The sequence below is a fragment of the Bacidia gigantensis genome (genome assembly GCF_019456465.1).
Source record: "Bacidia gigantensis strain McMullin 20006 chromosome Unknown contig_278, whole genome shotgun sequence".
Taxonomy (NCBI): Eukaryota; Fungi; Ascomycota; class Lecanoromycetes; order Lecanorales; family Ramalinaceae; genus Bacidia; species Bacidia gigantensis.
Genome location: NW_025408606.1, coordinates 572,694 through 597,795, shown reverse-complemented (window position 1 = coordinate 597,795; position 25,102 = coordinate 572,694). Strand labels below are relative to the sequence as shown.

General features: G+C 45.9%; 9 protein-coding genes across 9 annotated transcripts; 4 read left to right on the top strand and 5 right to left on the bottom strand.

The window, feature by feature from the left end:
- Window positions 1-352: 352 nt before the first annotated feature.
- KY384_007619 (uncharacterized protein) lies at window positions 353-1,527 on the top strand (the record flags this gene model as incomplete). Its single annotated transcript, XM_044816110.1, has 4 exons — window positions 353-358; window positions 414-570; window positions 621-707; window positions 773-1,527. 4 exons carry the CDS (start codon window positions 353-355, stop codon window positions 1,525-1,527), a joined length of 1,005 nt encoding a protein of 334 aa, XP_044666750.1.
- A 959-nt stretch (window positions 1,528-2,486) lies between these two features.
- KY384_007618 (uncharacterized protein) lies at window positions 2,487-3,965 on the top strand (the record flags this gene model as incomplete). Its single annotated transcript, XM_044816109.1, has 1 exon — window positions 2,487-3,965. The coding sequence occupies one exon, from the start codon at window positions 2,487-2,489 to the stop codon at window positions 3,963-3,965; it is 1,479 nt and encodes a 492-aa protein (XP_044666749.1).
- Window positions 3,966-4,117: 152 nt separating this feature from the next.
- KY384_007617 (uncharacterized protein) lies at window positions 4,118-5,935 on the bottom strand (the record flags this gene model as incomplete). Its single annotated transcript, XM_044816108.1, has 8 exons — window positions 4,118-4,275; window positions 4,426-4,572; window positions 4,639-4,770; window positions 4,819-5,185; window positions 5,233-5,343; window positions 5,390-5,457; window positions 5,525-5,798; window positions 5,882-5,935. The coding sequence occupies 8 exons, from the start codon at window positions 5,933-5,935 to the stop codon at window positions 4,118-4,120; spliced, it is 1,311 nt and encodes a 436-aa protein (XP_044666748.1).
- Window positions 5,936-6,376: 441 nt separating this feature from the next.
- KY384_007616 (uncharacterized protein) lies at window positions 6,377-7,480 on the top strand (the record flags this gene model as incomplete). Its single annotated transcript, XM_044816107.1, has 3 exons — window positions 6,377-6,659; window positions 6,715-6,835; window positions 6,883-7,480. The coding sequence occupies 3 exons, from the start codon at window positions 6,377-6,379 to the stop codon at window positions 7,478-7,480; spliced, it is 1,002 nt and encodes a 333-aa protein (XP_044666747.1).
- A 351-nt stretch (window positions 7,481-7,831) lies between these two features.
- KY384_007615 (uncharacterized protein) lies at window positions 7,832-9,340 on the bottom strand (the record flags this gene model as incomplete). Its single annotated transcript, XM_044816106.1, has 3 exons — window positions 7,832-8,791; window positions 8,836-9,033; window positions 9,092-9,340. 3 exons carry the CDS (start codon window positions 9,338-9,340, stop codon window positions 7,832-7,834), a joined length of 1,407 nt encoding a protein of 468 aa, XP_044666746.1.
- Window positions 9,341-9,758: 418 nt separating this feature from the next.
- On the top strand, window positions 9,759-12,104 carry KY384_007614 (uncharacterized protein; the record flags this gene model as incomplete). Its single annotated transcript, XM_044816105.1, has 2 exons — window positions 9,759-10,890; window positions 10,951-12,104. The coding sequence occupies 2 exons, from the start codon at window positions 9,759-9,761 to the stop codon at window positions 12,102-12,104; spliced, it is 2,286 nt and encodes a 761-aa protein (XP_044666745.1).
- A 1,274-nt stretch (window positions 12,105-13,378) lies between these two features.
- KY384_007613 (uncharacterized protein) lies at window positions 13,379-14,840 on the bottom strand (the record flags this gene model as incomplete). The annotated part of the gene is made up of 2 exons (XM_044816104.1): window positions 13,379-14,269; window positions 14,376-14,840. 2 exons carry the CDS (start codon window positions 14,838-14,840, stop codon window positions 13,379-13,381), a joined length of 1,356 nt encoding a protein of 451 aa, XP_044666744.1.
- A 518-nt stretch (window positions 14,841-15,358) lies between these two features.
- On the bottom strand, window positions 15,359-17,936 carry KY384_007612 (uncharacterized protein; the record flags this gene model as incomplete). Its single annotated transcript, XM_044816103.1, has 5 exons — window positions 15,359-15,550; window positions 15,625-16,523; window positions 16,589-16,749; window positions 17,037-17,276; window positions 17,344-17,936. The coding sequence occupies 5 exons, from the start codon at window positions 17,934-17,936 to the stop codon at window positions 15,359-15,361; spliced, it is 2,085 nt and encodes a 694-aa protein (XP_044666743.1).
- Window positions 17,937-20,065: 2,129 nt separating this feature from the next.
- Window positions 20,066-21,867, bottom strand: KY384_007611 (uncharacterized protein; the record flags this gene model as incomplete). The annotated part of the gene is made up of 5 exons (XM_044816102.1): window positions 20,066-20,400; window positions 20,445-20,512; window positions 20,561-21,544; window positions 21,670-21,739; window positions 21,795-21,867. The coding sequence occupies 5 exons, from the start codon at window positions 21,865-21,867 to the stop codon at window positions 20,066-20,068; spliced, it is 1,530 nt and encodes a 509-aa protein (XP_044666742.1).
- Window positions 21,868-25,102: the final 3,235 nt, after the last annotated feature.

Here is a 25,102-nt window from a genome sequence, read left to right as displayed (position 1 = left end):
AAAGCCGCTTCCTCCCACTTGTAGCAGCACTGTCAATTATCGAGCTACTTTCTCTTGATAGAGAAGACAATCTTGGCACAAGTTCTAGACTGTTGCAGTTCCTGCGGCCAGTTGACAAAGCCTCCCAGGCGTGCCCCTCCTACGGTTCACCGCTGATGTAACCGTGACTAAGGAACAACGTCACAACGTAAACAGATATTCCAACGTGATTGCACTATTTACAATACTCTGACTCTCTCTCATCTCTTTACCAAAACCCCGTTGTTAGATGCAAAGGACTTTTTCCAGCCTCAAGCCGATCCATTGCACCTTGAAATCGTGTTGGAAAGCAGCTCCAAAAGCATCTGTCAGGATGGCGGTATGTGCCTGCATGCAAACGTGTGTATCGTGACTGCTCGCTGACTACCTCGAAGTCTACCAATGGCTCGATTACCAACTGGGCCGATAAGTCCGGCGAATTCAAACGAGGAGCCTCCCAGTTCCGGAATTGGATATCAAAGAAGCCCGGTTCGGAATTTCCTCCTGAGAAGGGGCGATATCATCTCTACGTCTCGTATGCTTGCCCATGGGGTATGTCAACAGCGAAGATCAAGCTACTTTGCTTGTCTGACGATGTCCAGCCCATCGGACTTTGATCGTGAGGAAGCTCAAGGGTCTTGAAGACATGATCTCCTATACTTCCGTTCACTGGGAGATGCTTGAGAAAGGTAAGTGTCCTTGTACTTCCATGGACATTACGATGATAACGATGAGTTGAAATAACGAATGGAAGGATGGCGGTTTGCAAGACAGGACGAACGTTTGCCCGGTGAGAATGTCGGCCCAGATCCGATTCATCCAGACTACACACACCTACGGCAGATATACTTCCAGGTCGACCCCGAATACAAAGGCCGCTTTACAGTTCCCACTCTTTATGATGTGAAGCAGGGAAAGATCGTCAGCAATGAATCAAGCGAGATCATCCGGATGTTTTACCATGAATTTGACGACTTGCTGCCCGAGAAATTTGCCAAGTTGGACCTCTTCCCTCCGCACCTACAGGCTGATATTGAAGGCACCAACGATTGGACCTACAATAACATCAACAACGGTGTATACAGGTCTGGCTTTGCGACCACTCAGCAAGCTTATGAGCAGGCTGTGGCCCCCCTATTCAGTTCGCTTGACCGAGCGGAGGAGCACTTGTCGAAATGCGCAGCACCATATTACTACGGCGCAGAAGTGACCGAGGCTGACGTCCGCTTGTATACGACCATCATCCGCTTCGATCCGGTGTACGTACAGCACTTCAAGTGCAACATCAGAGACATCCGATCTGGATATCCCAACCTCCACAAGTGGCTCCGGACACTGTATTGGACTGTGCCGGCGGCATTCCAGGAGACGACGCAGTTCGAGCACATCAAGAAGCATTACACCAAAAGTCATAAGCAGATCAACCCATACTCCATTACGCCTGTCGGACCGGTGCCCGACATTCTACCTCTTGAGCAGGAGGTGCCAGCCGCGGCGGCGACGCTCTAATCCACAACCAGCCGTGAAGCAGTGAAAGGAGGTGAGACACTCGCAGCCTTGCGCAGTCCGAAACTTCAAGTCTCTCTTTGTAAGTTTTGTATACAAACATGTTACATGTCAGGGGAAGAAGAAATCCGAGGGGAACGATAGGCGATTGATGGCACGATTGGCATGATTGGCATCAGTCATCAATCTCTTAACGCTGCTCGGACCCGAAACACCCCCCACTACTGCCCCCAGATCGCTGCCAGGGCGGCCCTGAGCCAACCGGCCAAGGTACCCGAAATTGGGATGATGCACAGGCCCCTCGCCTTTTGTTTTAGCGGCCGCTTCGTGGCGCCAAGTACCAAATTTCACCCCGAGGGCCCACCCTCTCCTATTCTCATTCTCATTATTCTCATTATTCATCTGCACCAGCAAATGAGCTTCGCACGCTGAAGTGACCCATGGCTGACCTGTTGCTGTGATCCTTTACCATCATACCTGGCAGATCGCCAATGGAAGTCAATCTTAATCTGATTAATCATGTCTGCCTGTACTCCGTATTGTCTTACGTATCTGTGTGCTGTTTTCTCTGCTTTCTGTCTACTGATTCTTCACTCTTTGTCTTCACTCGCGCCTTCACTTGCATTTCCATTTTTGGTTTCATTGAGACAGGCAGGCAGGCAGGCTCATTCCTTTGGCCTCTTGAACGACTTGTCCGCATTGTGGACCTTCATTCTTTGTACTGCTTTTTTAGGACTCCCTAATCACCTGACTTTCATTTCTCCCCATTCAATATTACATTGCCAACGAGCTTTGGCGCACTCTTTGACCCCACTTTCAACTCTAGATACTTGATTTTAGGCTTGTTTTCTCGTACGGATATCGTCCAACCGAGACCCTGTGAGACCAGAAACAAGAGACAAGAACGACCCACTTGACGTGGAGATAATTTGGCTTTCGCCTGCCGGCCAGCTTTCAGAGCTATGCATTATCACTCATTACTGCAATTGCTAGCAACCATAACCTTCATTTCAACAGCATTCACCAAACCACTCCCGCAGGCAGGAGAAGACCACTCAAAGATCCACCGCGTGCCCGCCGCAAGCAGCCCAAAGAATGGCGTAGTTGCCCTTTGCAAAGCCTACAGCAAGTACGGCTGGACGCTCCCACCAAAGGTAGCCGGCAAACTCGCCGCTATATCTATCGAAACAAGCCAAAAAGCAGCCGGCAACAACAATGACGCCTACTCCAACAACCCTCCTAGCTCCGCCCCTCCATCTGGCCACGGCGTCAAAACTGGGACGGTTTCCGCAACTCTCGCAAACGATAATAGCGAATACCTCATTCCCGTCCAAGTCGGGTCGCAAACCCTCCACATGAATCTCGACACCGGCAGCTCCGATCTCTGGGTCTTCAGCACCGAGCTCGAGTCCCACGAGCGCGGTTCTCACACACTATACCAACCTCCAGCGAACAACCACATCAAAGGCGCGAGCTTCAATGTCTCCTATGGCGACGACACCTCGCTCACCGGCTCCGTGGCCTTCGACACCGTCTCCATAGGCGGCATCTCGGTCGGTAATCAAGCGCTGGAACTGCCCACTGACTTCTCTGCGGGCGTCCTGAACGACCCCAGCGATGGTATTATCGGCCTAGGTTTCCAGAGCACCAATAGCATCTGCACCTCTGCGACACTGGGCGACTCCCAGAAGTCTGGCGATGGTACCGGGGGAGGGAAGGCGGAAGGGGAGCAGAAAGCTATCGGTACATCCTCCTCCTGCCCAGCCGGCTACGTCCCCAATCCGCGACCGACATGGTTTGAGAACGCACGTTCGGGACTGGTCAAGGGTGTCTTCACCGCCAACCTGAAGTTTGGCACGCCGGGGTATTTCGGATTCGGGAGTATTGACCATATTGCGTACAAAGGCGATGAAATCAACTATGTACCTGTAGATAATAGCCGAGGGTTTTGGGGGTTTCGGGTCGGTGGGTATCGCGTCGGCGGTGGGGCCAAGGGGGCCAAGGGGTTTGGAAATGTGGAGAGTATTGCAGACTCAGGCAGTAGCTTGCTCATGTTGGAGCCGGAGGTTGCGAAGGATTATTATGGGGACGTGCAGGGAGCGGTAGAGGGGGATGGCGGATGGGTTTTCCCTTGTGGGGAGGAGTTGCCAGATTTTGGATTTACGGTTGGAGAGGGAGACGGGGGGTATGAGGTCGTGGTGGAGGGGAAGATGGTGAATTACGCGCCCACTAGTGATGGGAAGAGTGAGTTGATGTCCTATCTTGAAAGGATGAGATTAGGGGGTACAAGTGCTGACTTTATGCGTTTTGTAGTGTGCTATGGAGGTATCCAGAGTAATGGTGGGCAAGGACCGCAGATCTTTGGGGATATCATGTTCAAGAGCCAGTTCGTGGTTTTTGACTATGATGGGTTGAGGTTGGGCTTGGCTCCGCATGCATAGGGCGACGAAACCCTGGGGAGATGACATACTTAATTTCAAGAAAGACTAGGCAGTCAGGACCTGAACATGAGGAGACGATCAACTCAGAGACTGCGCCGGTACTCGTGGCGCCCACGAAGCCGAAAAGGGGAATTAAGACAGCCTTGAGGACACTACTTCTTTCCAAAGAACGACATGATGTTTCCTTGCCCTGGCTTTCCCGCCGCCTTTTTCGCTTTCGCTGATGCTGCCGAAGACGACAAGGTCTTGTCCTTTGTTGGGGGCGGCTCGTCCTCGGAAAAGGACTCCCACGCTGGCTCCTCTTTCGTCACTGTGAAGAGTTAGCCCGTAAAGCTTGTATCATCGACATCATTTCTGCGGAATGATGATATATCAAAGCAACAGAGGAATAAGTGAATCGACGTGCCTAAATACCCCTCTTCATCCTTGATAGTCTTCTTTTTCATGACCTTCCTCCTACCCCTTCTCCGGCCTCCGCTCACAGTCATGAGAGGCTCTGGAGACGGTTCAGCCGATTTGGCGGCGGGCTGTTCCAGCTCGTCTTCCTCCGCAACTGGTTTTGGTGATTCGTCCGCTGAGTCTGGGGGTGCGTCGTCCATTTCTTCGTCTATACCGGATCAGAGGGGGGATTGCAGCACAGGAAGGGTGGAAAGAGACAAAGGGTCGGACTGACCATCCTCGTCCATCATCTTCCGCAGCTGCTCTGCACGCTCTACATGTGACTTTCTTCCAGCATCTGTCTTCTCCTTGCTGGAGATGAAGTCATCTTCATGTTCGGACTCGGAGGAGATATCTTTCATTGGTTCTGCAAAGGTCAGCCCAAATGCCTGAGATTAACTTCCTTACTGCGAACCGTCAGCTTGTGCTCTAGAGTCTTTCGGTGGCTGTTCAGCGCCGGAGTCTACAGAGCTAGCTGTGTCGTCGGCTTTCGGTCTGGGTTTGGGTTTCGAGAAGGCTTTCATGATGTCGGATTTTTCGTGCTTTATGGCTGGTGGTTTGGCCGCGCCCAATTTGGCGTTCCTACTGAACGGCTTGGATATCTCTAGGGCTTTGCTTTTTTCTTTGCCGCTCTGGCTAGCGGGTGGCGAAATGGCTTCTGGATTCCCTTTCGAGGACGTAGGTCGACTATCTGATTCGCTCTTTGAATTCTCCAATGTTGATGCTCGTTTTGAGACTGGGAACGCTGGCACCGGTTCGGGAGCACAACCACCTTTCCGTCGCTGCCGTTTCTTAGAGCATGTCTACTTGTTGGGGGAAATAGACTTACCTTGACGCTTTTGTTTTGTATGACTCCATATTTTTTGCCAAATATAAGAGGATCCTCGGTGATAAATCTTTTGGTAATGGCGCGGTTGCAGTCGGAGAGTATTTCGAGGTTCTGGCATGTGTGAACACACGCAATGTCAGAAGCAGGGGGTACGTACTTGAACAGTGAAGGGACTAAGGCTGTAAATGTGGACTGAAAAGATTTGCTCATACTTGACTTGGACCTCTAGAGAGGGAAGAATGGAAAATTAGAAAAAGCATATAAGGTCAATAGCCCTCACGATTCATCCTACCTTGCATGTGCTCCTCTTTAACCAGCATGATCGTTCTTGTTTGGATGTTTGCCACCTCTGCATCATTTTGCGGCATCGAGCTACTAATGAATGGACTGCTTTGCATGTGAACGTCCTCGCCATCATCCTCTTTCCCATCTACAGCGGGCTGGGGTTCACGCTTAAGGAATCCATCTATGATATAGCAAGCATGGACGGAATTTGGCTTCCTCTTGTTTTGATTTGAATGAAAGTCATAGAGCATTCGTTTCGCGGCATTATTCGTGACTTTCATCTCTCGGGCCAATAAACGGTATGATACCTTGCCACATTGTCTGAGCAATGCGGGTAGCTCTATGTGGCATAACTCAGACTTACGATTTTCTCTTCATTGATGACATGCACTGCAAGATAAGCCTTGTAGTCGGCCATGGTGTCGCGATCATGAATGTTCTCAATGACACCCGATAATTTGATACGCATACCCTCCTACTTAAATTGCCAACGCGTCAGAGACGCGCTTCGATATTACTTCATCTCGACAAGTCAGTATATATTACAGCACTAGTATTACAGTGGTAAGATATTCACCACGCTCTGGGTTGTTGAAAGTGATGTTTTTAGACCTCTCAGCCCGCAACGGCCGTGTCGTCTATGGATGACTCGTCTGACGTTCCCGATCCTACAGACTGGAAAGATACCCCTGTATCTGAACTCAGCTCCGTGGAATCTGCACTTCACTGCCAAGTTTGCAAAGACTTCTTCAAAACACCTATGATCACTTCCTGTTCACATACTTTTTGCTCTCTTTGCATCCGAAGATGCTTAACAGAAGATGGCATCTGCCCTGCTTGTCGAAGTCCAGACCAGATGATGAAGCTGAGACAAAATTGGGCACTGCAGGAGCTAGTGGAAGCGTTTCTCAAGGCCCGACCGGCTATCTTGAAGTTTGCGGAAAGCCCAAGAGAGCCAGACGGTGAAGCGCGTGAGAGATATCGAAAGAGAAAGATTGAAGACACAGACGCAGAGGACGAGGAGTATTCAGAAGAGCCCCAACCTCGACGACTCTTTACACGATCACGCCGCGGGCACAGGTCAACTCCACAATCTGATGCCGATGAATTCTCTGTACAGCAAGCGCTAAACGATGAACCCAGTATGTGAATGGTGCTCTTAGACGTTTTGCAACACATACTAAGCTGTTGGTCCAGACGATGGCCTGGCGGCTTGTCCGATTTGTGATAAGCGAATGAAAGAGGAACAGGTCTACTCTCATCTGGACGTGCATAATGGCGGTAGTCGCAACTCAACCAAGGCGCAACCAACTTCAAGGTATTTTGGAGACGTTTCTATCAAGCTTACGCGCTCATTTGTCGCAGGAACTCGCCTTATTTTGCGCAGAAACCGGATTCCAGGCCACCGAAGGCTGTGGAACGTTTGCCTCAAATTAACTATTCATTGTTGAAAGACGGGGCATTGCGTAAGAAAATGGAGGAACTAGGTATTCCAAGCAACGGACCAAGGCAACTCGTGATTCGGAGACATACCGAATGGGTAAATCTTGTGAACGCAAATTGTGATTCTAAGTTTCCAGAAACAAAGCGTAATTTATTGCGAGACTTGGACAATTGGGATAAAATCCACGGTCGTCAACTTGCGAACGGTACTGCGACGAGCAGCGCTTCTGTAATGAGCAAGGACTTTGACGGCAACGCATGGGCATCTAATCATCAAAGTAATTTCAAGAACTTGATAGCACAGGCCCGGACAAAACGGCAACCTGTGCGTCAAGAAACGAGCACAGACACTCATAGATCTGCAGCTCAACGGCCCGAGAACAATGAAGATGTCACAATGCTTGAAGGGAGCAATGCCATGGATATTCATGAAAGAGTCTACGCAGATGGCCTTTCACTGCCTAAACGCGTCGGGTCTCCATCATCTTCCTCTCAAAGACCAAAAGTCGACCAAGGATGACCGCATACTGAAGACCTTACTCAGCAGAAAATCGAGGATCAATCAAGACACGCACACTATCTATCAGTGAGCGTTTCAAGCCGCAGTCAATGGCTGGCCTGAGGTCCAGAAACCAGGAGTACTCGACCGAATCGGAGCCCGGGGCGAGTTTGTGTGACGCGTAAAAAGTCTCGAGGCATCAAGACGTCTGCAAGCCAGTGGAAGATGGTCAAGAGAATTCATTTCCTGCGTTATTAAGCGTCACCCGTTATCGAATATTCAAGAAGCTGTCAGCAATCAGATCCTAAGAGCCATACAGTTAGTCTTTTCGCCCTCTTTCAGGCTGCAAAAGACTCGAGACCTATCAACACGTTACGCTTGCTCAAGTACGCTTTGATGGTTCTGCAGAGAAACGCTCATGTCCTTCCGCAGCTCGCCCTTCTCTTCACGTGGAAGCTCCAACGAAAGGCGATCGAATTTCTCTGCGGCGTCCGTCAGAGATTTGTGTGAGTTTGATGGAAATCGCTCTTTGGTCAATCCTTGACTGTCTTTAGATTCGCGCGGTGCCGGTAGCTTAGTGACGTCGGGTAGAGCCTCACTACTCCCGACCGTCTGCTTGTCTTTCGTTTGCTGGAACATAGCCTCGAGCTCTTCTTCCACATCATCGTCGTCAATAATCTTAGTGCCCTGGTTGGCTTCTTGAATAATATTGCCAATTTCATCAACTTTACCACTTTCCTCTTTCAAATCTTCCACAATCTCTTGAACCCGGTCAAGGTTGCCTACTTCTGACTGCAGTTTCCGAAGCACGGTAGTACTCGCCTCCATTGTCTGGACCATGATTACTTGGTCAGCTGCTTGCTCGATCTTAAAGTATAACTCTTCTAGCTGAGATAGAGTGCTCGCTCGCTGTTCCAACGCCTTCTCAATCAACCTTTTCGACTTCAATGATGTAAGTGCCAAAGCACGATTCTTTCGATCCAGAGCTGATTTCGATTTTTCTGTCGCTTTCTCTATGTTCATTGAAAGCAATTCCACTTGCCCTTGGAGTTCCGATATCAGGGCTTTCAGAGAAGCTATGGATTTATCCTCTTCCATGAGCGCTGGGGAATGATCGCCCGAGTCTTTGAAGACCACTACTTCATCATCGTAAGATACTGCGTTCATGTCCCGAGACAAATGCTTCAGCAGAATGTTAACGTCATTTTTCGATATGGCGTCTCTCAGGCCAAGAGCCAACACCACCTCGTTTTTGAAGGCATTCATCCCATAGATACGATCAACGCGCCGTTTCTTCCCACCCAATTTTGAACATACTTTTGTTCCAGCATCCTGTAAACAATCAGAATTTCGTTGCCTTCGCGCATGCTGCATACCTCCGCATTCTGAAGTACCACGAAACGCCTTGCAGGTAAACTCGGACTAGAATGACCTGGCCCAAAGATATTGATCTGTTTCAAGGCCCACGACAGCAGCCACCATGGTTGTATAGTCCATTGTCGACCATAGATGCTCTTCGGAGATGACAGGAACTCATTTTCGGGTATCAATCGGCGCTGTGTCACTGCTTCATCCTATCCGTTGCGCTTTAGTCCAAGTCATATGAGGCATCTGAGAGGGAATAATACCTACAACTACCGCTCTTAAAGCGAGAGGGCGACCCAGTTCTGGCGTCTCTAAAGCTTTTAGGAGATCCTCTCCAGTTTGGATAGAGAGCGTATCAGCAGTATCGCCTGGGGATGGTAGGACTGCAGCTCGAGCAGCTTTAGTCAGAGCATCTATCCAAGCCGTGTAATTTGCGTCAAAGCCGTCGGGGTTTGAATGCCGTTGAACCTGGAAGTCAGAATATAGCGAAGGCAGACGCGCCCTGTAGAGAATCATAAGCGGGAGCAAATCCGGACGCAGACATCACAAACCGCCTAAAGCCATCCCCCTGGTGCAACACGAAGTTTAGGAGGCTTGACATCCAGGATTTGAGCCGAATAAGAAGCTTCTCATTGAAGATTGCGGACGTTCAGAAATGTGACGCAATTTGTTTACGGCCACGGAAGTTAATATTTGGGTCTTGGCAGGAGCAATCGATAAGCAGTGAAGAGAGTGATCAAAGAAACATTCGTCACATAGCAGACTTATTCGTAACTACTCGACGAGATGCTGACCCACAAGCGCAAGGTGTCCGACATAACTACGCCAGAACCATGATACGATGCAAATAAGACCTGATTGCGCTCCTGATGAAGCCCCTATCTCTACCGAACACCTTTCGAGCGGCTCTCGAGGGCAATACTAGTATTTACTCATGAGCCAACCAGCTGAGGAGAATGATGCTGGCCTTACACAGCCTAGCAGCTCACCCGTCCATTTTCACAATCCTCCATCTGGTCTTTCCGACCTCAAAGCTACAAGTGGATCGCCGTCGCTGAAGACTACAAGACCTATTCTCTCAAGCTCAGCTTCCTTAGCTCGACCGTCTTCATACTCCTCTGCAGGCTCTCTGGATCGGAGTCATGAACGCTCCAGGAGCCCATCTCTGAGCCGGCGTGGTGCCTCTGGTCCCTTCAATGGCGGATGCCGCAATTTGATCACCAGGTCCTTTGCGCCTACTGTGGCAGTTCATGCGTCTTCTGACGTGGAAGACTTCATTCAAGGCAAAGGCATCGCTGCTGGTCTTTCTGGCTTATTAAGACCTTTCGGAGAACATGTACAGGGAAAAGTCATCATCAGGGACAGCATCGGGCTTAGCAAAGCGTGGGAAGACTTTATAATCAAATTCGTCAGTCCTCCGAGCTCGTTGACTGAGGTGGAGGATTTAGTGTCGTCCGCATACCATGAGACCTACGTACATCGAACTTCTCGGGAAGCATCACCTGCACCCAACGGACTATCTGCGCTGCCTTTACCACAAGAAATGGAGGAGCTGCTCAGGCAGCTTATGGACACTCCAGACTGGGTGGCTAGCTTCTCGGACGAGCCGAGCGAGGAATTTGATGCAAACGTGCGTTCCGGCACAAGCCAGCCGTCGCAGCTTTTTATGGAGTACATTCGTGCCTTAATTTCAAGTAACCAGATGGTCCCGTATGAGACATTTTCCCATCCAGTCGCTTGTCTGGTAGCTGTAAGCTCCCGCAGTCGAGCTCCTATAGAGATCCTACGTCAACTGTATGCCCAAACAGGTCGCGGTAACCCCAAGATTCCTCCTTGGGCGGGAGTCGAATACCTGAGGTACTATATCCTGATCCATGATGAAGACAACGACGATATTGCGAAGTCAACAGCTCTTTTTGATCTTATGAAACGGCACTTCGGGCTTCACTGTCATCTACTTCGGCTTCGAAGCTCACAATGCGTACCAAGTGACGACGACAGCTACCGTGTACCTCAGTGTGAATGGCGTTCAGCAAGCGAAAGGTTGAGAGACGTGCAAAATGATGGTAATTCAGTCGTCCTCATGCAATATTCTTCCGCGTACTGACGGGGTTCCGTGGTTACAGGGGATACCGATGGCATTGGGCAATGCATTTTTGAGTCAGACGCTACTGCAATTAATTCACTGATTAGAGAGATGGTCACGCAATCCATTGTACCTTTCATGGAAAGCCGCGTCATGACTTGGAATGACCAGGTTGCCTCGAGGCGCCGTGGTTTAGGCGGCCGCTTTATGTCAATGTCTAAACGTTGGGCAGGTTTTGGCTCCTCCAAAGCAAATAGTAACAATGGAGGCAATAACAACAAAAGTAATTATAATGCTCAATTAGGATTCTATCCCCCTGAATCTCCGGAAATCATTATGCGCCAAATGGCTGACTACGCTATCATGTTACGAGATTACAAATTGTCTCACACAACTTTTGACACTCTTCGCTCAGACTTCGCTCACGATAAAGCCTGGATCTACCATGCTGCCGCCAACGATGGTGCAGCTTTATCATCTTTGCTACTGCACCAGCAGCAGTCGAGAAGTCGCTCAGAGACGATCGATTCGTTCTTGGATGCAGCAGTATACTCTTACCTGACTCGGTCATCTCTACCAACAGGAGCAATCCGCTGTCTTACTTTGGCTACTGAGCTTTTATTCGATCGCGGTCCATCTGCAGCGGATCATGCGGCGAAGTGGGCTGGTCAACTGCTGGAGCTATCAATTCTCAGTCCAAGCGTGCAAGCCTTGACAGCGGAAAGGATGGCAGATTACTATAGTTCGAGGCTCTATAGTTCTACGACTCAGGCAGACCGAAGAAGACAGGCAGGTCTATGGAATGTCACAGCTGCATTGTCTTGGGCACGGCTGGGTAGATCATCTCAAGCGGAATCGCGAGTTGCGGCAGCCAACAAATTATTTCAACTTTCGAAAGTAGACTCGAGTAGTCTTCCATTCCCAAGCATGCAACCTCTCTGGGCTAGTCTATCACACAGCATTGGCCATGTTCAACTCAGCGACGAATCCGGTGGTCCTGACGGTACGGAGGCTCGAGATCACTTCTCTTCCGTCCAAGAGGAACAATTGGATGCCTTTGTCAGTCGCGCTGACCCACTACGGACAGGCTTAAGCCATTGGAATCCTGTTGAGCCACAGAAGTCCTATGTGAAGACTGGCCATCAGAGACATGCATCAACGCTTTCAGTGGTTGATAGTGACGGCTTCGAATGATCCACATGGACGAATCTAGCCACACTCGTGTATTGCAATATCTCGCCTGCATGCATGGCGTAGAACATCTATTGTGACGGCTGTGTAAATGCAGCAAGGGTTGAAGTAAAATCTGTGGCATAAGGGGACCACATGCTCCGCCACCGTGACCATTTTTAGAGGTTCCTTGAATAAGCAGGCCATTTTAGCAGGACTTTCTTGACCTACAATCAGCTTGATGAATGGAACAACAAGCGTTGTTTCTAGTACGCACCGTTCCTACTAATCGCAGTCCATTGGGTAGACAACGGAAGTACCATCTATTCCTTTCCTTTCAACGCACGGTCGCTGACCCTCGTCATTGAAAAGAACCAACCCGGTCCGCAATTGACTTCCGGTCTCTCCCCCTTGTCATGTGAGGTAGCAATATTAACGGTACAATACCTGTCTCACTTGTCTCGAGTATTAGCAAATTTCCTCCGCCATTTTTAGTCGACAAGTCCGGCTTCGAAAGCCTTATTTGCAGCGGTACATACAGGCATCGGAGACGGCGTTGTTGTGCTGACGCCAGGTGGACAAAACTTAGGAGTGACCTCAAATTGGTGTCTGCAACCAGCGATCGATGCTCTTCTCGGAAAAGCAGCAACTAAAGATCTTCATGTCCGTGGTCGAATCACCAGCGCCTGCATAATCCAATACTCGACCTATTCTAAGCATGCCGCCGTCACGGAAGGCATTGGCCGAGCTGTCGCCGTGCCTTGAAGTTATCAGGGAGATTTATTGATAGCGTCCTCCGTCATGGGCTCATTGGGCCTCTCGGACTACTATGCCACGCACATAACACTACCAGATTAAGTCTGTAGGGCGGACGGTATTTACATGTGCTACTGTTGACTACCAAGTCAGATGCCAACCTTCAGGCTGCAAGAGGCAGCCTTTGACAAGGAGTGATGTCTGTCGAGGGAGTGTATATTTGAGCAAGGGAAGCCATAAATGCGATGACAGAGATGTTTGTGCCACAAGGGCAATGTCCGCTATCAGGAAGCATCAATTATAACTTTTCCGGAAGAAATTCTAGGACATAGGAATGCATTCCAGGTGAAACTTTTGATCGATATAATGGGCACCCATCGTCCCTACAAAGGTATCGCGAAATTCACGTTCCACGTCTATCATTCAAAGTGTCTTTCGCGAGGAGCACACCGGTACCATACCACACGCCAACGTAATCCGTTCGGCCAAACCCTTTCCGCTATCTGTACAGCTCAGTCTAGATTGGGGGATTTTTGTTCACTCTACTTGGCTCGATCCGCTGTGAAATTGTCGATGCCGGATCTGCTCCCCCAAGAAATGTCGTAGCAGGTAAAGAGCGTGTATAATTTTTGAAAGGTACAGTAATACACAAACAAGAGATATCCCGGAAAGTACACGATATCACCTGGACATCTTTGGAAATGTGGCATGAGTTTGACAAGCTTGGAGATGGCCGTCCAGCCGATCAGGACAGCCAGAGCTGAGGTTTGACGGCGCGACTCTAGCTTCTCCAGACCGCCCCAGAGCGTGAAAATCAAAGCTAGGTCCCAGAAAAGAGGAAAATTGGTTAAGCCCTGGAGATGGACGGCATAGAAGCTCCAAGGCTTTTTGATTACCTTGTGAGGCTCCATGAACAGGCGGCGAAGATTGCTCCTCCAGCTAGTGCGCGACCACCTAAGAGATTGCCGCAAATACTTTGGGTAAGTGCCCAGTTCTGTGACCATGGTTGCCTCTTCAGAGTGCTGCACCTTTATATTCCAGCCTTTGTCCATAATCCAAGTGGTGGTAAATTTATCCTCTCCTGCGTTAAGAGGACCGGACTTGCCAAAACATTCGTTCAAGTATGCCTTCTGATATGCGAGGTCGGCAAGAATCTCTGTTCGGGCCACGAAAGATCGTCCAGAGAGCGTGGAAACACCCCCGTCTATGTTATTGACTGCGGCATGCTCAAAATTACGCCGCTCAAGGTATACACATCCAATGAAATTCCAGAAGCCTTTCCAGGAAAAGCATCCATGATCATTGCGTTTCCCAAGCTTCCTCGTCGCTACAGCTCCAACCTGCGTTTCCTCAAATGGCGCAAGCGAATGTTGCAAGAAAGTGACCGGCCATTGGACAGAGTCGTCACAAAGTGCTACAAGTGGTGTCTTTACCTGTGAAGGTTACATGTCAGACTGCTTCTGGTAAAGATTGGTGAAGAGAGCCGATTCGCTGGCACAACAGATGCGCGCTACACTTAAACTTATTGGAAATCAGTACCTTCGAGAGTGCCTCACAGATCTGGCGTCTCTTGCTAGGAGCTTGTACGCTGACAACAGAAACACCACGGTAGCAGAAACAATTTGCCAAGGGCTTCCATTTCCTTTGATGTCCTGCCGCAGCCACGATAACACTAGCAGGTCTGTTCTTGAGTATTCGCTGTAGGATATTCTCGAACGTCCTTCCAAATGGTTCGACTGAAGGAACGATGACCGTGACATCTCTGGCTGTATAGCTTGGCTTCGAAGGAATTGGTGTAGGCAAGTAGCATAGGTAGGAGACAGAGTTGACTAAAAGACGTGTGTATCGGAACGTGAAGAGCATAAGGAACACCAGTAAGGTAGGAGGTGATTCATTCTGCTGACAGACGACCGCAATTGTCCAATCCCCGGGGGTTCCCGGTGAAAAGGTAGTGTTGCATTGAATCGACGCGGCGGTACTTTCACCAAGAGCAGCTTGTGCCATATCGGTAAGGAGAAGGTGGTTCCCACCAGTCTGCAATAGCACGGTCCTTGATACAGTTCTCGTGCTCATAGAGCAGCGACAGACCATCCATCCTGTGTTGAGTCCACGTTTAATTATCACCACGAGGTGGTGAAGGTGTCAAGTCAAATCCAGGTGACGGTCTCCTCAACTTGCCTTTGTTCGCGACTGAAAGCAGCACATCCAGGAGCTGCAAGCGTGTGACCGACAAAGAGCCAGCAATCGATCCATGGAATGAAAGGCGTACCATTCGAAGTTTAGGAGGCCTATCTGATGCGTCAGCAGTCATTATCTTACCCTTTCGCATATCCTACGGAGCTATTCACTCTGTGTTAGCTGTGGGGGGCAGCGTATCTTCCGACAAAACTTGGCTAAATCCCAGGAATGTCTGCTACAGCTGTGGGTCGCAAGACTGCAGATATGAGCATTATCGCATCGCTTCGTTAATTGAGAAGAATCATCGAATGCTTCTCTCATTGATCAACATGGGTTGATGAGTTTCACATCTGATATGTAAGATATAGCTTTGCCGCATAATGTTCGGAAATGCTCGAAAGGCTAGGTCTACTTGTTTTGCTGGGCAACAATCTTAGGTTCAGGATTTTGACCTTGAAGACATTGAAATCTTGAATGTCCACGCCCCATTGTTCATAGATCGTTGTCGCTCTCGAGCAGCTTTTGTTGTTCCTTACCTTATCCACAATACATATCAAGGCTTGCCCAATTGAACTAATCTTTGTCGAAAACCCAACCCCAATAAGCGAACGGTTTCACTACAGCTGGGCTGGGCTGGGTACTCGTCCTGCTCATTGTGTTGGCTGGCTAGAAGACCTCTATTTCCTCCATCTGTATCAATCGCCGTTGCGTCCTTGACACTCTTGCTGTTTGCAGTCCGCACAGGCGCCTCCATGTATTCGGGTGTGATGGGCGTTGCATCGATCAATGCTTGCCATTTGGCTAGAAAGATTCCAGGGCCTAACTTTGTTTCTGAGGTCTCTTTGGCAAGGTTTTCGACCACGGCGGTCAGCTTTCCTGAGGATTTGATCTGCAGCGTGTATAGGTAATGTGTGTAGTGCTCTAGCTCCTCGCTTACAGTAGCCTTAGCTTCAGGGGATAGAGATGTGTAAAGATCCTGCAGGTCGACTGACATGTCACCTGCACCACTTGCTTGGTCGTCGGCTCCCTGACGACCTTTGCATTTGTATTGAGACAAAGCGAGGTGGCTATATTCTAAATACATTTGCCTCGATTGAGGGCTATTTTTGAGTATTTGATGCAGAAATCTATGGGAGCTCTCTGAGTGCTTTTGCAATAGGATGCAAAAGTCCTCGACAGTAGGCGTCTTAGCGGCAGTCCTACAGTCAACTCTTGCCAAGTCAATCAGATCAGACATAAATTGTTGCATATCGTGAACTCCATCACTTAGATTGACGGCTTTATGAAGGCTTCTAATGATTGGCTCGTATGCAGCGACGACTATACGAATCGTCGACGTAAGTATATCCGGTTGGCGGTTGCAGAGACTTTGGATCAGTTTGTCTCGGTCGCTAATGGAAAGCTGAATTGCCAGATATTCTAGTGCTTTCTTGTGTCCTTCAGTGTCAATATAGTTGTCTTTGCCACCGTGCCGGAAGATTGCTTTGATCACAGAACTTTGATCTGAAGCTAAAGTCGTGCGATCAACAATTGTCTTGGATCTTCTTGGAATTAGAGATGGAAGATGGACCTACTGCTATGATCCCTTATCACTTGTTGGTCTTCGTGAGACATGTGGCAATACTCGCGGATGGCAACCAGGTCAGAGGTGGTAAGCGTGCCCTGTTGCTTTTCGACACTACTTGCCCTCTTCTTTAAGACGTTGACGTCCCAAGTCAGGACCGTAGATATGATGCTATTCTAAATCAGTAAATCTTTCTCGTCTACCATCAATCTACTTCAAGCCGTTAATGATTGAATTTGATTACTGCAATCAGGGGTCACATTTCAAACTAAAGAGACAATGTACTTGATAAGCGATCAAAAAGAGATACTAGACGTTACAGAGTATTACGGCAGCGCCTTGACCAGTCCCTTCGGATCGCCAATCTCCATCGAGTCGGTAGAAACCGCCGTACGCTTTCTTACTAATGCCCAAATTGTGCGCAAGACTGAGATACAGAGGGTTGAAGAACTTACTACTGCAGCAGATTCATACCAGAGTCGGATGGCGCGCCTCCAAACCAGCCAGCGAAAGAACTCATATTCATCTTTGCCAGGACAACCTTGACTAAACCATTGACCATAGATGCCGCATTTCCTACCTTCAACGTTTGACGTATCACGAAATAGGGCAGCAAATCGTTGGCTCTGACCAGAAGAGGAAGCATGGTCTGGCCGCGTGGAGAAACGATCAGAGTATAGTGCATGAAAGAAGCAAGCCTGCTTATTGTTAGAAGGTTTCCATTTAGAAGGCCTTGGGGATCATATGAGGGTCCAAGACACTAACGTTATAATAATGTATTGATGAGCACTTTGTACTAAAGAACTCTGCTCAGAAAGCTTGTCGGTGGCTGCAATTTTTGCAAATAGGTCATCTACCAAGTCTCCCTCTACAGCTTGTTGGAGCAGATCGTCCCAAGCTGTCTGAACGTCTTCTGGATTGGAGGGATCATATTTTCGACCAGGTACACCTGGTTGTTTAGCAAGGCCTCCGAGGACACCCCGCGAGACGCTCTCAACTATTGAAGCTATTGCCGTGGAAAGAGTCCTCCGGATCCCAATGGCACCCTTGTCATAGCTTTCGCTAAGATTGCAATCCGCCAAAGCAGAGGCGAGCACAGCAATTTTGCCACTCCATGCTTCAGCCGTTACGTCGCGAAGGCCGGGGAGTGATGTGATGAACCTGCAAAGCAGGTTTTGTAACAAAGGCGACGAACTAGGCGCCCTCTCTGATGTTTGTATTGGATGTCCAAAATCACTGATGACGCTGGAATGCTTGAGATTCTGGATTTCGTCATATGATTCATTATGGGTCAGCACATCGAAGAGAGATCGCAACTGTGACGACGACAGGCGAGCCTCATCGGTGTTTCTCGACATGGACTATTGACTTCCAAGAGCAAACCACAGGTGATTAAAAAACACTATAATATACTTCAAGAGAGGTCATAATTAATTAATTGGTTAATTGATTAGTTCCTAGAATATCTAACTAGCTTTTATATTAGTTATAAAGCTTATCTAGATTATAGTATATATCTACTTTTTATAATAAAAGTAATCTTTATATTATATTTATTTATTTATTTATTTAAAATCTTAATATTAAAATTTTATATATATTTTATAATATTTATTAATTAATAAATAATTATTAAATAATCTTAATTATAATTAATTTTTAATTTTATTTAACTTATTTTAATTATAAAAACTTTTTTAAAAATTTAATTAAAACTTTAATTAAATTATTTTAATATTAAAAAAAAATTATTTTTAAAAATAAAAAAAATTTTAAAGTTTTTTTATTTAAAATCTTAGTTTAAAAAGATTTAGAAATTACTTTAAATACTAAGTTTCTATTTTATAAAAGTTAAATTAAATTAAATTAAAAGTTTAAATTTAATTTAAATTAAAAATTAACTTAAAATTATTTTAAATATATTTTAATTAATATTTAAATATAACTTTTTAGGAAAAATTTAACTTAGACTTTATATAAAGTTTATTTAAAATCTAATTAATAAAAGCTTATTTTAAAGAAGTTTTTATATAAAAAGTAATTTTTTAAAAAATATTACTTTTATAAAAATATTTATTAAAAGTATTTTTAAAGTAAATTTAAAGTTTTTTTAAATATATTTTAATTTAAAATCTAAAATAAAATAATATTAAATTAATATTTATACTTTATCTTTTTAAGCTAAAGCTTTTTTATTTAAAATTAAAATTTTATAATTTTTTTAAAGTTAAAACTTAAAAAAATATATTAAAAAATTAAAGTTTTAAGATTATATAACTATATTTATAGAATATAAACTTTATTTTTATATAATTTAGAAAAATATATATCTATCTCTAAGTCTTTATATTAGTATAATTTTATTAAACTTTATATTATTATAATAAAAAAAATTTTAAAATTATTTTTTTATTATTTTATTTATAATAAATTTTTAAAAATTTATTCTAAACTTTATTTAAATATAGATTAAGCTTATCTTAAGTTTATTTTAAATATATTTTTAATATATTTTTTAAAATAAATATATTTTAATTAATTTTTATTTAAAATTTTAATTTAATATTAAAAATAGTTTTTAAACTTAATTAAGAATTAAGTTTTTAATAATATATTTAAAATATTTTATTTAAAATTTATTTTAATATTATTAGAATTTAATTTAAGATTTTATAACTTTTTAATTATATATAAAATAAATTTTATATATTAAAAAAGCTTAATTAAATCTTAAAATAAAGTTAATATAAATTTTTTTATAAATTTTTTTTATAAATATTTATATTAAATATTTATATTAATTATTTATATTAATAAATAAGTTTAATCTTTCTTAGCTTAAATATTTAAATTTATTTATAAGTACTTAAGATCATTAATTTTCTTTAAATGTTTATCTTAAAGCTCTTAAAAGCATTGAAACACAAGTTGTGTAGATTTTGAGAAGGCACAAAGGCTTATGAATAGGATCCCGCCGTTGCTGGCTTGCGCAGTAGTTCTAAGGACCTCTACAAGAAACATGATAAGCGAAAAGAGTCCTCAGCGCAGCTGCCGCGATTAGCGATCAGTGATCAGTGACATGTCAAGGTAGCATCAGCAAGGCACATGCCTGTCGCAAAGGCTAGGTTGCTTCGTGTCTGTCATATGCGGTGCCGTTAGTGCTCGGGTTTTGTATTGAGGGCGAGATCTGGCGTTGTAGCCAAGTCAGCTTAGCCAGAGTGCAATTCTGAATCTGGTAATACGGTATTTAAATAAGCTATGAACTTCCAAACTTGTCGATTGATACCGCCCCTGACCAGCACACTAGATGCACAACCTGTTGATATCTCCACTAAGCCAAAAGTCTAAAGACAGTTGGAAAAGCCTGCTATCTTGCCTATATCTAACACAACCTTTTTTTTCTCCAACCCCAATTATATATGTTCGGGTATACCCATTACATATACATCATTGCCCTTCAAAAATGCAACCTTCAACGCATCTCTCTTCACCCTATCTCCACAAGCGTTGGTCTATGCACAGAAGCCGCTTCATGGATTGCGTTACCATCTGTCTCGTTGGGCAGATGCTGATTATGCAACTCGTAAGAGCCTGATGCCTGTTTCTGCACATTTTCCATCTCAGATGTCAGCAGCTTTTGCACCTGACTTGTCCTTTTACGCCGCCGCAGCCGACTCAGAAAGATACTGAGGCCTAGAATGAGAAGGAGCGCTACGATGCCGCCTATGGCGGCGCTTGCTACGGCGCCCTTCTTTCTCGATTGATTGTTGGGCTTAGGGGGTTGTGTGGCTCCGGTGGGGGTAATTGGAATTGATGTTGTGGCTGCCAAATTAGCGACTGCATGTCCTAGTAAGCAGCACACTTACTAGATGGGGAAAAGTGTGCGTCTTGCATTAGCGACGAGACTGATAGACTAAGGCCTGCTTTGTAGGAACTGCCAAACATCAATTATGCCATATTTCAGAGGCTGATGCATGCTTACTCCCCAGCGCCATCATAATAGTTCTTGACGCTGACAGCCTGTGTGTAAGCCGGTGTCGAGGCGTCATAATGATCATTCCACATCAAGCTTGACATTTCAAATACACCAAGACCTTGCCTGTTGGGGTCCTCGCTTCTTATGTCCCCTTGATACATATCTGACGATTGGTCCGAGCTCACCTCTATTGACGGGTCACCCCCACCTACCACTAGAATCTGGCTGCCACCGACATGATGACAAGAATGGCCGAAGCGGGGGCTTTGCGCGACATAGGGGACTGAAATCCATTGGAAAGCTGGTAGAGTAAGAATGGAAATAGTATCGTATGCCGTTTGTCCGCTACCTTGCTTTCCGCCATAACCTCCGTAGACGAAGATTTCGTAAGTCTGCTCGCTCGACGCAATGCCTGCTACACAGTGATCTTTTCTGGGCAAAGGCGGGTTCCCCGTCGTCGTCTGGTTATACCATTCTTGCGTTGTTATGTCAAAAACTTCTACAGAGATGAAATCGATTAACCCAGATGGCTTTGCGCCAGAGAAAGCAACTAGTATTCCTTCTGTACCGTAGACAGAAATATACTCTAATTTGCCACGCCAAATATCGTCAAATGGTGATTTGGTGATGTTGCTGAATTGTCGAGTGTCCATGTCAAACTGTAGCATTCCTCCTAAGGTATGGGTATCGAGACCAACGCCTCCAAGGAACCAAGCCTGCTTTGGACCTGCGGCGACTGCAGCATCCACTGGCCTGCTCAGACTTTTCAATGCAGGCGAGCTCGAGTCTAGTACTCGAGACCATGTCCCGCCACCGTCGTCGTCCGGCTTTAAAGACCATAAAGCTGGCGGGGTAGGATTCTGAGGTCTATAACTGTTATCGAAGTCGTCAGACCTCCCTCCAATACCTGAATAGATGACATCTCCTGGGGCGTAGTATGATAATGCTCCACCGAGATACGTTGGCGCACCCGGTGGCTTCTCGATGGATCTGAAGGTCGCGGTTGAGTTTGTCCAATTCGATGACAAATCAAGGGACAATGTGGTCGAAGCTAAGAGCGAGATTCAACACGACCGTAATCCCTTTCGCAAAGAAGGAACTTACCCCAGTCATACTTTGAAATGCCATTCTCCAGGTAGCCAAAGTGGCCACCATCTATATACAAGTGAGTTTTCGTGACGACCGCTAAGAACAAAATCAGTGGACCATGAAGTGGCTCCAACGATAAGTTCACGCGTACCTGCGTGAAAGGAGCGGCGCAAAAAGTCGTCGGATGATATATTTGCCGGCTTTTGTCGAGCTTTGAGCCTCATACTTTGAAGTTTATACTGTTCAAAGAAGTAAAGCAACTGCAGGGTAATGCGCAAGCGCACTTAGAGGAGACCTTGATTAAAACATACGAGTGAAGAAGCAGAGAAAGGACGACGGCAGCATGGTAAGACCCGAACATCTCAGCCTTGAGTCTGCATTAGGAAACATTGGTTGGCATGAAACGATCAGAAGGGGCGAATTGTCCACAATGTGATAATTTGAGCCCAGTCGCCCCGTTAAATTACCGCCCGAGTCGGTCTTTTTGTTTCAACGGTCGTTGACTTTGAGATACTCGAGCATGAGATCTATCAATAGCACATCGTGTTTTCTCGATCATCCGTACAACATCCTGTTTCTGTCAAGAGGTTGCAGATCAGGGGCAATGCTTTATAGATCAAATCAACTGCTGAAGGAGAGCTTCAAGAGTCCGACGCCATTCTTGACAAATTTTTAGGGCGGCTCGGGCAAGCGTGGGCCTCGCAGCCCCCAAACCACAGCGGCTGCAGTCCCAATCAAATACGGCCAACCTGGCTTTTCACACTTGTTCAAGAGGGGCGAAAACTTCAGTAGATGCCACCCACTCCTTTTGCAGATCCATGCTATGTTGAAACATCTTTGGTGCTGTGTCAAAAAGGCAAGGTCCTTTGCTTATCTTCACGACCCCAAACAAAGAAATGGGGGCACATGAGCCGCGTATTCAAAACACATGTTCACTGATTGATTGAGAAGGGTCAAGCTTGAGCACACACAAGAGCGAAACAGGATGGGAAGATGCCAAGCAAACGACACGTAGCACTTGTAAATGGTAAAAGGTTTAGAGTCGTCGTTCTAAGATCATTTTCGAGGAGGTCATCGTCTCAGGAAAATACCTGCACCAGGGAGTGCTTTACTGCCTTCTGTATCTGTCCTGGCTATTCACGGGTGGGCCGACAAGGAGCTTGGATTCAAAGCCTGCGAAGTGTCCTCGACCGTTGCGAAACCATCCGGAGCATGCGAATATCAAGCTCGTGAATTGCTTTAGAAGCACGACGAGACAGTCAGATACCAGATTCTGTAGACCGAGTCGTCGCTGCTTTCGAGAAAGTCTTGTTAAGATAGCTTGCTTAGTATGTAAAATCGTAAATTTGTTCTAGAATCTCCCATGAGTTCTGCGACTCCCTCGATCTGAGCCAGAGTACGATCGTTGTTGATGATTTCTTCACCAAGTTTGAAAGTCAGTGTCTTAGGGTCTATCAGCGTTTCTCCTATGGCGGAATCCACCCCGTTGATGTAGGCGATCTGACCGAAATGATCAATCCCTTGCGACTCCTAGCATAAATCTCAAACTCAGTGTGGCGAGTTCACAGATTCTGGAATTGATATCTGAATAGATGTTGTGAAGGTTTGGCAAAAAGATTCAAATGGAATGAACACTGGTCTTCCCATTGAACCACTCTTCCGTATTGAGAGTGTGCCCCGAGAAAGGCGCATTTTGGATCCCATACATTTCGAAGAGAATTCCCAGCCGAATTGATGCTGTGGCTACATTCCATGTCGGACCATGACCATAGAATGCAATCTGTACATAGGTATTCCTCAAATTCGTCACCTAGTTGCTGTGACGAATGGATGATAGGTAGTATTCTCGCACAGTGAAAATTGGTCTGGCGATTCAGCCCCCTCTGTGTTGGCTGAGGGTGGGCAAACTCTGGAAAAGATGCACAAAGGATAGTCGATCTCGTCCCAGAGGAGATTGTAGAGGCGATGTATTTAAATCTCCTGCAGAACTTCAAGAGCGAGGCAGAAAAAGCCAAACGTCCTGACAACGTGAGTTGGCCCGACTGACATTTTCGACTTAAAGGCGAGAGTCTTAGCGGCAGCTATGTATCATGACAGGGGGTGCGAAGCGATCGTTGACTTCGTGAGTGTAAATCGCCAGAGATCGACTTCTTTGCGGTGACAAATTGCTAGGGTCAACAATTTGATCAACTTGTTATCGCCGATTGAGTTTATTCGTATCCAATGATGCCATTATATCATGGTTCTTAGAAATAGTCATCGTTTAAGCATGACATTGACCCATGATTGCAAGTCATATGCACTAACGGTGTCGGCTGTTGCGGTAAAAACCATCTCTGCCTGATGTGCTGGACGGATGGAGTATAGCCAGTCATAGACAAGCATCTCCCGACGATCCTGACGTGTTGCTCTTTTCCAAGGTCTCGCAATAATGTATCCCGGAATCTGATGCTAACGCGCATCACTGTGCTTCTTTTCGCTCCCCTGGCCCCTTCCTAACGTGACCCTGTGTTGCTAAACCCCAAACAGCGGCTACGAAATCTATACGCGGTTTGGTAATATGCTCATACAGGCGAAGCTGACTAGGATTGAAGCTTCCTTGCTGATCCCAATGCCTTTGAGCGTCAATAGTCGCCTTACCGAGACATTTTACTCGATTTGTGAATCTGTAAGTTAGCCAAGCACTACATGATTGTTGCGCATGGTGTTTCCAACTCCTCGTCTAATGATGGTTGGTAATGACGATTTCTATAGTTTCCCATCTCGGCCTGATGTAGTCGATAACCTTCTCTGCTCCTGCAACATCCCACGGGTCTGGGTTAGATAGCCAAAAAGGAGACGTAGAGGGAATCGGTCGAGATCGTTTAGAGGTTCAGGACAGGATCAGTTTTCGTGATGCGTCATGCTTGTTCAGGTCAGTCAGCTACCGACGGTCCTCTCATTGGAAGAGAGAACCATCCCTCTTACATGTACTGAATGTCTTGATCTAGCTTTGCACATCCTCACTTGCTTGCTTCATGGTCACGTTGAAAGACGGTCAAAACAATCTCACTTTAATCTGTCACAATTGAAGCATAAGATCAGAGTTTGCGATCCTTCGATCTAGGGCCTCGGCAAAGGCAGCTAGCGTATTTAGTTATTAACTTACCTTTGAGGCAAATCGCCACCACACTAATATAATTATTAATAATAATTATTATAAATTAATTAAGTATATACCTATTAAATAGCTTAATATAATACTATAGCTAGCGGAGTACTAGTATTCTAAGGAATATAAAATAATATTTAAATTATTTAAAAAACTAATTATTAAAAATTCCTTTTTATAAGAAATCTAACTAAAATATATATATTAGTTACCTAGCGCTTAGGGTTAGTGAAGCTAATAGATACTAGCGCCTATATATAAGTAGTTTATTTTCTTAATATTAATTTAATAAAACTTAATAAGTTAAA